Here is a 12,895-nt window from a genome sequence, read left to right on the forward strand (position 1 = left end):
ATTCAATCATGATTGATGCTAGAGCAATCAGGAAACTCAGTTTCACCACCATTTCAGGTAAAATTACATGACCTCTGTGTCCCTGGCTTTCCCACCTGTAAAATGGCAATAAGTTGATCACTTTTATACAAGTGTTCTGATGCCCTCAGAAGAAAGTTACTGTCTAAAGGGCAAATTAGTACTATTCATCCTAAAATGCTAATAAATAGCATTACTTGTCAATACTTCTATTATCCAATGGGAAAAACATACTTTTGAGCATCTCTAAAAATATAAAAGGATTTTTGTCAAATCTCCGTTACAGGGAGCACTGACAGCTCTCAGCACAGTAAGCCAAGCCTGATTTTTGCACTACATCTGCAGTATCTTTTATACTTGGGCAGCTGGCACAAAGTGAGAAAATTCATTAACATGCTAATGATGTGTCCTATTTAAAATTCCAGCTCTGATTATTGTGTGATTAAGTCTCTTCCCTTGACGTCTGCTTCCTTATATCTGCATTACTGTGAGAAATGAACAATTATTAATTAAATAAAAAAATAGGTTATCAATTTATACACAAGAGAAAGACAAACATACACACATATTTTAGCATTTCAATTTCTTTGTTTAATGTTTTCTAGACAAAGTGGTATTATCTTCAGTTAAAAAAACAAAAAAACCCAAAAAACCAAAAAACCCTACAAACCAAAGCCCCACGTTTCAAAATAAGTTTTCAGGAAGTTCACAGGCACAAAAGATAACAGTTGAAGTGCCAGATGACGTAGAAATAGCCATGTGTAGGAATACCTGCGCAGAAGGTTTAAAGGTGCTATATGAAAAAAGAGGGAGGGCTCCTGATGCAGAGAAAGAAGATTATTCCTTGGAAACAACACGAAAGCAAAAATGAGAGGAGACAACAGCTCCAGTCAATCCGATTACCCTTCCTAGAGAAAAGTGAAGCATCTCCTTTCTACACCGAAAGACATATAAAACCACTAACTTATTTAAACTAGCATAAACCTTCAAAGACGAGAAGACTAAGTGACCTCTTTTTCTATGCTACTTTTGGTAACCTATGTTTAGTTTATGGATGGACACCTATTTCATAAAGATTTGAGCCAAAGTATAGCACAACTATGCTGCAAGGAGGAATCACAGGTACATCCCTACTGCACACCAGGACATGGATCAGCCAGCCTAGCCCAGATCATTTTTGCTGTTTAAGTTAGCATGGCTAATTTGGCCTGAAGGGCTCCCTAATGAACTCTGGGCAGACAGAGAGTAAAAAAAGCTGGATGACAGTAACATCCTGAGTTAGTAGAGTTAGATGGAGAAAGGATTTCTCTCCCTGGCTCATAGCTATAGAGGGAGAAGTCAAACTAACCAGGAATGAGCTGCACTGCACCAGGCAATGGCACCAACCACTCACACTAATTTAACGCACAGCACAGAGCAGCTGAGCCCTTGCTGCACTACTAGCTCAAGCAGCAAAAGCGTTTTAGGAGCCATTTTCCTGCCAGACTACGCTCTCCCAAAATCACAGTGTCACCAACAGCAGCAGGTCAACACATTCCCCCCTCACAAACCCCACACCCCTGCTGTGTCCCTTATGCCAATGCCTGCACTCCCACCACATGCTGGTGGGTCTCACGGGTATGCTAACGCCCCGCTCACGTCAGGTTTCTGGTCAGCACTGAGCTGGCGTATGGGATGGGGCAGGAACAGAAGGAAAAGGCAAAGCCACTCGTCTCAGCAGCAACACAGATTTTACTGGCTTAAATGAATCACAAAGCCAAAGGCCACGCAGTAAGTCAGCTCAGCTACCCTGACACAAATTGCACCTTTCACAGTGCAGACAAAGCCAACACAGTTATCCCCAGTTCTTTTGAACAACAGCAAAAACTAATGGTAACAAAATCGTATTCCAATTGTTTATGCTTTATTCCCCAAACATGAAAGTACTGTACAAAATAACAACTGGTTCATAAAAGTGGATGCCATCTTTAAGATACAATCTGTTTACTATTTTCCAGAGAGTATCAGAAGGCTTTTATTTGATTAAACATGTTGGTATCAAACTCATGCTAGTGTTCTCAAACCTGAGTGAGTTTCCATTTGTTAAAGAAGAAAATGGTGTAGATTACATGCAAGGGGGTAGGGACAAGGAAAAGGGAAGATCTCAGATATCAATTTATGCATCTCTGACTAGTATGTGCTTGATAGAGTTTTACTTTATACAAGGATAAATTTCTCCTTATGCCTACAGAATCACAATAAATTAAAAGAACAATCCACATAGCAAACACCTAGTGTTTTGCAATTTATTGTCATAAATTGTAGGACAGAAGAGGTCAGACCAAGATGACACCTCATTACAGCTACATAAATGCAAAGGGGAAAAAAAGAATCTATGAACTGCAACCAATTCTGTTGCTTCAGCAACAGTCTTGCACAGGTTTTGTTTAAAAACCTGCTGAATAAAAATACAAATGAGAAGTGCACGTGTATTATAGGAAGTTTAATTATCCTAGAAACAAAGGAGCAACAAAATGGACAGATTGGAAAGTCAGAACCCCCTTCAACTCACTTGCAGATCCAAGCAATAAGGAAGTATTGCCTCATATGGGTTTGAATCACACAGCTTAGGTTAACAACGCACTACTTTGAGGAATCATTTTTTAAATTTTTAACCATCTAGTTTCTAAGAAAGTTCTTGGCTAATAGAGTGTGTGTGTGTGTATATATATTCCTCTATGCAGCTTTAAAATATTGTCTTAGACATATTCTATTGCCTACAAAACTTTTTGTTTCTAAAACAGCTCTTGCCTATCCACTTGCCTATGCAGAAACTTCATGTACTTTTAAAAGAGGCACTTTCCTCTCTTCAACCAACTTACTGCTCATAAGATCCTGAAAAAGGAAAGACATTTCAAACCCCTAGAGCTTTAAAGTAGCTCTCAGATTCATAGTTAGCTGTTCAGAGGTAACTATAGTAACTGTAGTTACTACATTCGTAGTCAATTAAATGTTATTCAGCCTTTTCATTTAATCAAGCAGCAAGGCCACTTTATCTGCTTAACTTCAAGAGAGGGTACCATAGACAAGAGGATAAGTCAAGTCTAGGAATGACTTTGCTATTTTGTTGTCAGTAGCTTTCCCAGTAATTGCATAGAACTTCCCCAATTCCACTGCGACACTACAACCCAAGTACACTGCTTATAGTTATATGTGAGCTGTGTTTGGCAAGCTGTTTAACTCTCCCCTCAAGCATAAATTTACGAAGAGAACTCTCGCCTTCAAAACCAGGCATCCCTTGCACCTCGTATGTCAGACTCATCACCAAATATGTTATATATATACACACACGAAATATTTAGCTATATACACTAAATATGGTTCTTTTGTCACAGCCAACTGCATCTACTGCTTCCACATAAAAGACTACATATGTTTCTCTGTATGTGAATAAATGCACAGTATCATCATCATTATTAGAAAAATAGGCTTAGAAAAGAAAGTTTTTGAGAACTGGGCTAAGATAGATCTCCAAAAGCTGGATATTGCTGGGATATCCCTTCTCCCCCTCAACCTCCCCCACCTCCAGTGGAAACAGCTGAGAGCATATTCAGCATATTGCTTATCTAGGTCCTGGCCAAACTCTCCTCAGAAAAATCAGTATGTTTTGTGAAATGCAGGATGGTTCATCAAACCCAGTAGACTTCTAGGCGCTCATGACTGAGCAAAAGCTGTAACAGCCTGTGAACTACTTACCAAAGGCAGCCTCTCCTTGTTCAAGTTCTTGTTTCAGTCTGGTGTAATCATCTTTAATTCTCTCTAATTTTCGGACATTTCTGGCACTCAGAACCAACAGTTCATTGAGAAGTCCTTCCAGCCCTTCCTTCTCAGACGTTAATGATCTTATTTCTTCTGTCAGATCCTTCGCAGTACCGAAATTACTTCCTGCATGTTTTGTGGGGGCAGGGGGAAGAGGGAGGAAAGAGACAATGAAGCGGACACTTGCAACATCAGTAAGTTACACAGCAAACAAGGGAAATTAAGCAACTACCCAACAGCAACTGAAAGACCAATTCTGGGGAAGAAAAAAAAACAAAAAACAAACAACCTGCTTTGCAAGCATCCATTTCATTAACATACTACAAAAAGAATCATAATTGTAGCACATTTAACCTTATACACACAGAAATAGTCTGGGTTTTTATTACTGATACAATTTACATTTTTGGAGAAAACCTTTTCCTAGGGTCCACACTTCAGAAAATGTCATACTGTAATTCATTGATCATTGCGGTGTGATCCATCAGACCATTTTCTTGTTTTGGAGGACACCTCAACTCACAGTATTTTTGAAATAGATGCTATCAATCTGCTAGGCCCTGAAGTATTTCCTCCTTGAACAAAGCAGCACTATGCCTTTGTTCGTAACAAGCACCCAAAGGTTGTTTATAAATGACACATTGCATTCCTTAAATGGCATGTACCCCATGCAAAGATGATCAGGAGATGTTCTTCTGAGAGAATATATTTAAAAGTCAAAACTCTCCACTGCTGGCTCTCCCTGAAGCATGAAACCTCAGAGACAGGCAGAATACCTCAGTAACATCAGCTCACACTGCTCTGGAGTTTTTAAAAATGTTTGGCTCCTTTGGACAGGGATCCAGAGTCAAAAGTTCAATTCCCAACCAGTTTACAGTGTAGCCCAGTAACATTTGCCCACTTAACCTTTCTGAAAACCATTTTTATAAGAACCTGGAGAGGAACATTTCCTTACTTCACAAAGAAGTCTTAAGTATAAATGCACGATGACAGTGAGATGCTCAGCTATTAAATGATTTTTAAATAGCAGTAGAGTAACTATTACAATGCTACATTTTACAGCTGTACCTATGTCTTTTCAATGATTCAGCTACTTGGCCGGGGGGGGGGGAACCCCACAAAAACCTACAAAAAACCCACTGTAATCTAAAGAATACTTGACAAAAATAATTTCCATGTAGACTTGCCCAATACAAGACAAAAGATCTCTAGCACAAGATCTAAACTCTAGCATCATCCTAATTTAGCAAAAAATTGGTGGTATGATCTAATAAGTGAAGGCATCTAGTAAGTAAAGACACTTAGAAAATTTAGCCTTGAAGCAAATATTAGTGTAAAGCACATCCAATCACACATATAAGATGTCTCATCAGCTTCTGAAGTGTGTGCAATGACTTTAGACTCTGAAATAACTTTATAATACCACCAGCATTATTCAGATATAAAAGGTGTCCTTTGGCTTTTCTTTCAGGAATGTAATAAATTGTTGCTTATACACAACAGATCAATTAAAAAGTTTATTTCAGAAAACTAAGACATAATCCAAAACATCAAATCCACATCAGAGTATCCTAAATTGTGGCATTACATCCTTTTTACCTGGTGTCTCAAAACTGTTACTCACAAAGTCTTAAACAGGAATGGTTTGGCTGCTGTTCAGTTCCTTCAGGACAGGGGAGCAAGAATGGGACGCAAGTATTTACACTGGTCAGAAGATGGCAAACCACCGCCAGCTGCTGAGAGGGGATCCGTTCCTCCAGAGCGTAAGAGTGAACGGAAGCACTTCCAGCAAATAATTACAACCATCCTCCTGGAGGAAAGACGCTGCTGCAAACTCGAGTGGCTGTATGAGGACAAGTGCGCCAAAGGGAGACTGCACTTTCCAAAATTTTGGAAAAGACTGTATCAAATAAATCAGGTTTAAAGATTGAACAGTGCTAAGTATGGTAGCCTTGTTTGCTTCTTTTTAATTTACTCCTAAGGCTATGGGTAGTTTCAGTCAACCCCTTTTCCTTGCTTAAAGCTGATCTTTTTTTGTTTAAGAGTTCAGAACTCCCCTATTTCTAATTCTCAGCTAAAACCCTGTTTGCCAGTTCTATCTTACAAAGAATTATACAATTAAATAACTATAAATATGCTTTACAAATAGTAGGATCTTATGGCTTACTAGTACATTTATTGGGAAACAACAGCAAAAATTTTATTATCTTAATCTGTCACATGTTTCCAAATAGGCAAAACATGGCAGCAAGATAAGCAAGACAAAAATCACTGGAAAAATGGCAGATATTTAGATGCTTCTAAGGCAACAAGACTTACAATTAAACAGTGCACCTTCACTTCACCTGAACTCCTCCCAAGCATCAACACACAAGAGCCTTAATAAAACATGAAGGCAAGAGATTCTTCATTAGAATCTGGAGCCTCCTTTTACATTTCAGAATACAGCAAGGTATGATATTACATATGAAAGTTTTATACATATTGAATAGATCTTAATTCCCAGAGGGGAAGTTTATATCAAAACTGAGGCTATGAGGAAATGGCATCAGATATATATACCCAAAAGCCAAAACTGTCTGATGCAGCTCCCCCTGACAGCAGAAATGTCTGGAAGTCTGCAGTGAAAATTCAGAAGAGAGTATACAAACTTATGCACCACAAGTGCCATGAGTGACCTCAATCACAGCAACCAAAATAACTACTTTCTAAATGCCTTAAGAAGGTTGATTTAAAAATTAATATATAATCCCTAGCTGCCAGCATTAAAAAAACATGCCCTCCTGGGGTTTTTTGTTTGTTAAGAGACAAAGTCACACTGAATGCTGTGGAAACATTCTGAAGACATGTGTCAAAATATTTTATTCTGCTAATATCCTGAAAAAGTTAAAATTCCTCTTTTTGATGATAAAATAATTACTTTGCCTAAGTGAACACAATAACTGTTACTTTGTCAGCCACTCAGAGCTGTGTTTTATACAGCCACACCACTGGAAGAGTTCTAGCTGGGTGACGTTAGATAAATAAAGTCAGTCCTAACTCTTCCTAGAAAACTCAAAAATCACTGAAGCTAACAGGACTGCTCGCTCAGAAAATCTGTAGAGAGACAACAAAGCTAAGGAATTAATAGTCAAAGACCAAAGCTGAGCTTCTAGTCTAAACCAGGACATGAGACAGGGATTCTATGAAGGGGACTGAAGGGCAAAATGCCACTTTTCCCATCCTTCCTCCTGTCTCACAGTGACACTTACTAGCAATGTGCAATTTTAGCCACTGCATACATGTTCATATAAACACACGGGGTGCAAACTGGCATACCAAATGGGGAAACCCACAAGTTCAGAAAACTGTTTATAAACATCCAGGCTAGAAAGTCTGTTGCTCTATCAGAATCTTAAATCTATTCCATTTCAACTTGAATAAATACATGGAATCAACACTGCTTGGATAAAAAGGGGGGGAGATGAAGGGGAGGAATAACCATGTGAAGTAAAGTTGGGATTGTAATAAAATCTGAAATCATTTCACATGAACTTGGCCGAACTGATTATAATTCTACAACTACAACACTGGAAAGTCATATTTTCACTTTCCAGCTAATTTGAATATCCAGTGCTCTGAACAGGTTGAATAACATGCTTGCAGTACACTGTCATAAGGAGCTAGTATGTACGCTTAACTTTGAGGGGCTGAACCTTACTGTTATCTCAAAAGACAGCAACAAAAACCCAACTCCTTAATCTTGCCCTCTGGGGCTCTCTCCTCACATACATCCTTCATCCTCCACTCTCTACAGATAGTGACATCAGGTAAGCTCCAACGGCTTGATGTGAAGGCCAAAAATAGCAGCCAAATCAAGCAAAACAACACGAACTAGAAAAAATAAAAAAAAAATCCCCAGGCACAAAGTAGTTATGTAATTGCTTCTACTGTAAACATAAATAGTACATTTAACCTTATTTTCCTCTCCTCCCAAAATTTTACTTGCGTGGCTATATACTACAGCTAAATAGCGCTCAGCATATCAAGTATATTTTCTCTATACATAGCTACTTGCCACAAATTCATATCCATTATAACAGCTCATTGTCAGATTTTACTATATTGGGCAGATTGTTGCCCATTTAGTAGCCTCAAACTAACATATCATTATTTTGATACCTTTTGCCAGCAACAAATTGACTAAAAATATGGTTTGAAATCTGTCCCATTTTGTAAAAACCAACAATTGTGTTATTATTGAAGCTTTGTTAAATATTTCCCCTTCAAAATACAAGACAAAGTTAGTGGTCCATAACTTTTTTACTCCCACTTTTTCCTTGTATTTATGCCAGAAGTTACATATGCTCATAGTTTCCATTATTTATACTTGAAGCAGAGAGGTACGTTCCATCCCTACCGAAACCACGCTCATTGTAGTACAAGCAAAGGAGCAATTTTTGCATAACAGTAAAGCATATATACTGGACATGGGCTTGAGTTTAGGAAAGAATAGACTGGTCATTATTTATCATTATCTATAAGCTAATTCTTCATAGACTAACACTACCTTTAATAATACATAAGAACGTGAAAATTTACATTTTAGCTTAGGGCATTTGCCACCATGGTATTTATCAACAGCACTGGAATTCAAGGCTGAAAATCCTCCACCCTGTGATTAATAAGAATACAAACTGATTCCAACACCAGAAAAGAAATTGAAGAGAATAAGTATCATTCAGCTGCTCACAAAGAAAAGAGAAAAAGCTAAAAACATGACAGAAATGTAAGATTTTGGAAGCACTGCCAGTGTGTTTGCACCTCTGAAAAAACAAGTAGAAAATGAAGGACAGTCTACCATCTCCTGAAACATTTTACAAAATTCCAGCATATTTGAATCACAATTATTGTTTTTAAGCAATAACACGTGCCAACACTTTTATGAAGCATAACGCAACTGAATGATTGGTGTGATCCTGAAAGATAAAGTAAGAAAACCCATCTAGAAGCAGGCGAGAGACCCCACAGACATACATTCGGAGGAGGAATTCTCTGCGACAGAAAGCCTCTTGTACCCAGACTGAATCAGTCACCACAGAGCACCCCAAGAATAAAAAGGGGGGGGGCCCAGAGGGCAGAAAACCCAACAGCAATAAAATTTTAAATCATTAATAACAACTCAAAGGCCCAAGTGAAAATTATCAATGAGAAAAGGCACAAAAACCCTGAAGAAAAAGGCACAGATTTGGACGATGGCAATTCAGCAATACTGAGACACAACCTGTTCCAAGGAGCAATAGCTACTGGTGACTGCCAGGCCATCAGATGCTCTCGAGTGCCGGCACTAGGGGTGACAAAAGTATAGCCCAGGAGCACGTTAGTCCCAGCAACTTACTATGTGCATTAGCCAATAAACGGTTGTTGCAAGTCATTTATAATCCTCTTTCAACGTGGTAAAGGATGCCCAACTGAAAGTGACTCCAAGGCTCAAGGGTCACCCAATAGCACAGACACATGTGCACACAGGCTTCCCTACATAATCACTTCCCCCTCCCTCATAGCTCCCACTCATATTATGCCTTTCAATGTCTGGTTCTTTTGCATCTCCCCTCTCTCCTGCCTTTGCCTCCACTCACCACTGCTACCAGTGGAGAGGAAGGGACACGCTAAGAGTAGGGAAACAGCCCAGACCTGATCTCCATAATCCTGAGGGCTGCATGAAATCATCAACCCCCTTTTTACCAACCAGGCCAGGGAAGAAAATGAGAGAAGGATCAGGGAGAGAAATATTCATGCCACCTAGGTTCAGGCACCAAAAGTGCAGGCACTGAGGTTCCCTGGACACTCAGTGGAAAGAGGGACATCACTGCCCCTTTCCACAGACTGCAGAGGGGTTTTCTCATGTCCCCTCCAGACCACAGCACAGCCTTTCCATGGGGCGAGAGCACCTTCCCTTCACAGCTCTCCCCATCCAACATTTCTCCTTTGAGCACAAAACCCCGGAAAAAGAACTGCCAAAGAGATTACTCGACCTTCTCTCCTGCTCCAGGGATAGCAGCTTAGGTAACATGAGAGAAAAATAGAAAGTTGTTACATGACTGACTGACTGACTGCTGCAACAGAAGCAATGATTTTCTGCTGTCTGGTCACATATCATGCTAGAACTTCAGCTACAACAAATTATCCTTGAAGTTCACTGAAAGCCAGTAATATCCAGCAGTCTCATTTGGAAATTAGATAAAAAGACAAATAGCGTAGCTGTCTGAGGTCTGCGTGACTGTTTGAAAGTTGGTTCGGGGAGCTCACTAGCATTATTTTTTAAATGAGTTAATAGGCTTGCCAAAAAGTACATCACTTGTACCAACACACGGTGGCAATTTTTACTTCATGGAGCATAAAGTGACTGTTGTGGGAAGACATGCCAATACACAGCATTGTATGCTGGAGCCAGACATTGCGATACAGGCATGAAGAAGAATTAATCTCAATATGCCTCCGAGCCATCAACGCAGACCGCTGCTGGAAGCAAGATTCTGAAAGTGCAGAACCAGCTATATCATCTGACAAGACACAGACCTCTATCAGACTCCAATTCATCAAAAAACTAAGCCTTCATAAGAAGGCACAAAGAGGCACTGGTATTTTTGCCTCTAAGACTAGCCGAGTTCTCCAACTGTTACCAAACAACAGTGCTCAGAAACAGGAAAGATAAAAAAGCCAGAAGCACCATTGCCTTCCAATGAAAGACAAACTAAGAGCTGTATGTAGCATGTCTGGGGAAGATCTCAACATCATGTCAAGAACTTTATGCCCATACATATTTCTGCATGAAATGACAGAATACAGCACAGGCATGAAAACAAGACATCCACATTACCAAAACACACAGACGTATAGCTGAAAATGTCCTTCAGCCTGCACTGGCATCTTCCAGCCTGACTGCTCTAACATACTCATTCCCAATAGGAATGCTTAGCACCAAAGCTGGAATGCTTGGGGCTTTTTTGTTACATTTGCTTTCTGAGCCTTGCAGAACTTGCCCTAAATGATCATCAAAGAGCAGGCAAAGAGGCAACAGTCCTAGCATTAAGTTTTGTGAAAATATAGTATCTAGTATTTGTGTCATGCTATTTATAAACTACACTTCTACATTGACATAAGGAAAAAACCCTTTTCGTTGTACTGCTGGAAATCATCCCACAACAGTATTTCCAAGCAGCTCCCACTTGCAGGTATTTAATGAAAGAGAGATAGTGCTAATTATAGGATGATGACACACGATCTCTTGCTGGTATAGACAGTTTTAAGATCAGAATTTTTTTTTTTTTAACTACTTACAAGTCACCTCATTCTAACTTCTGTGTTTGGATCTAATTTGTATTTGCAAAGACATAAGGAAAGTTAATGACATGCATCTCATAGATAAGTACACAATGAATTCAGTATTTCATTCACATCTGCTTAGCTCCCTGCCAGCCACTTTCTGGCTATCTAGTCCCATGCTATTATGCATTCTCAAGAGGAAAAAAAAATTCACATAGAGCCTATGAAGACATTGTAAAATATATCAAACTACCTCTTTTATTCAAATATAGGAAACATGAAATTATGACTAAAAATTCGTTTTAGTTTACATCCTCCCATTCCCAAATTATTTTCTCACTAAGGAAAAATGAGAAATACATCATTTCTCACATATGATTTGCTCTCCTGCAAAACAGCCCAAAGTAGGAAAATAAATTTTAATAATATTTCTACGGTTACATCCACACTTGCTTACGTATCGTCCTATTTGAATTTTCTTACTGGCTTAGGATTATTTCATCTGCAGTTTATTCCCCCCAAAAATTTCACGCTAAAGAGACACACGATGCTAACAGAAAGAACAGCATATCATGTACTGCCATGTTCTTCCCATAACTGATGACAAAATTTTTATAAGCATGTTAAGAGCTACTGTAAGAAGCAACCATTATAATAATCACATGCAGGTTTCTAAGCACTGACATTAAGGTGTTTTAGTTCAATTAAAAAAAAAAATCTACTAGATGCTAAACCATAAGATTTCATTGATAAGTATTTACAAATGTGTATGTCAACAGTAACATCTCATGCAATCAGGAGAACTTGTTAGCTATAATTAGCTAAAGCTACTGACTTAAAAACCGTGAACAATATAATAAGATTCTACTAATTATGTTTGGAGAAAAATTCTGGACTAGCATCTCAGGAGTATTAACTGCAAGTTATTTATCACAACAGGCAAATGTCAATCAGAAGTAAGGGAGTTGTTGATATAAAGGATCTGTACTGTTGATAGAAATACCTCTTCAACATTTAAGTACGGGCGCTTTTTTTTCTCCATATGAAATCTTACTGGGATTTAATTAATCTACTGTATTTATTCTACGGCCTTCAATAATCTAAAGATTCACAACCCTTCTTTCTTTCTCCTCCAAATTTAATTTTACACTTCTTCCAAGGGCGAAAAAATAGGGAGGAGAGACATTTACATATGTAGCATCATCTCTTATGTCTTTACAGTATCTTTTATTATACAGTCTTAATATCCAAGGTATTGTATTGACAGGACTAATAGAATTGTTACGCTTACATTGCATTTATTGTGGTATTTTCCTTTCAAAAGAAGATCGGCTATATTCTTACATTTTCTGGTGCAAATACACCAATACTGTAAATCAATGTGTTTGGAATAGAAAGTACAGTTCACGTAGAAGATTAATGTTGTCTGAAGCTATCAAGGTAGCCATTAAAGGCTGAGGTATACATCATGCTTTCCAAGTCATCACATCATTAAGTCATCAGACGTAAGCTCTGAAAACTGATGTATCACTTAATAGCTATATACTTAAGCTCATCTAACTTAACTTCTGGGATACATCAGTCCAGATGTGTGCAACTGCATTCAGTTACTTTTTTGCTTTGACACTGTTCCAAAATCGCCTAACTATGCTTCCTCAAGGAAAATGCTACATTAAACAAAAACGATGCAACATCTGTTTAAACAGTTGTTCTCAGTATCCATTAGTACTGTTGTTTGAGGAGATTGTTTGAATGAATGATCTAACTGCTGCGG

The 12,895-nt window shown here is 38.5% G+C and overlaps 1 protein-coding gene across 1 annotated transcript in view; it reads right to left on the bottom strand.

The window, feature by feature from the left end:
• Positions 1–12,895, bottom strand: part of DISC1 (DISC1 scaffold protein) — a 191,798-nt gene that overhangs the window by 103,945 nt on the left and 74,958 nt on the right. Inside the window, exon 9 of the mRNA XM_050894209.1 lies at positions 3,754–3,942. Coding sequence (XP_050750166.1) covers positions 3,754–3,942 — 189 coding nt within the window. The remainder of the gene's footprint in view (positions 1–3,753; positions 3,943–12,895) is intronic.

Source organism: Gymnogyps californianus, chromosome 3 (genome assembly GCF_018139145.2).
Source record: "Gymnogyps californianus isolate 813 chromosome 3, ASM1813914v2, whole genome shotgun sequence".
Classification (NCBI taxonomy): domain Eukaryota; kingdom Metazoa; phylum Chordata; class Aves; order Accipitriformes; family Cathartidae; genus Gymnogyps; species Gymnogyps californianus.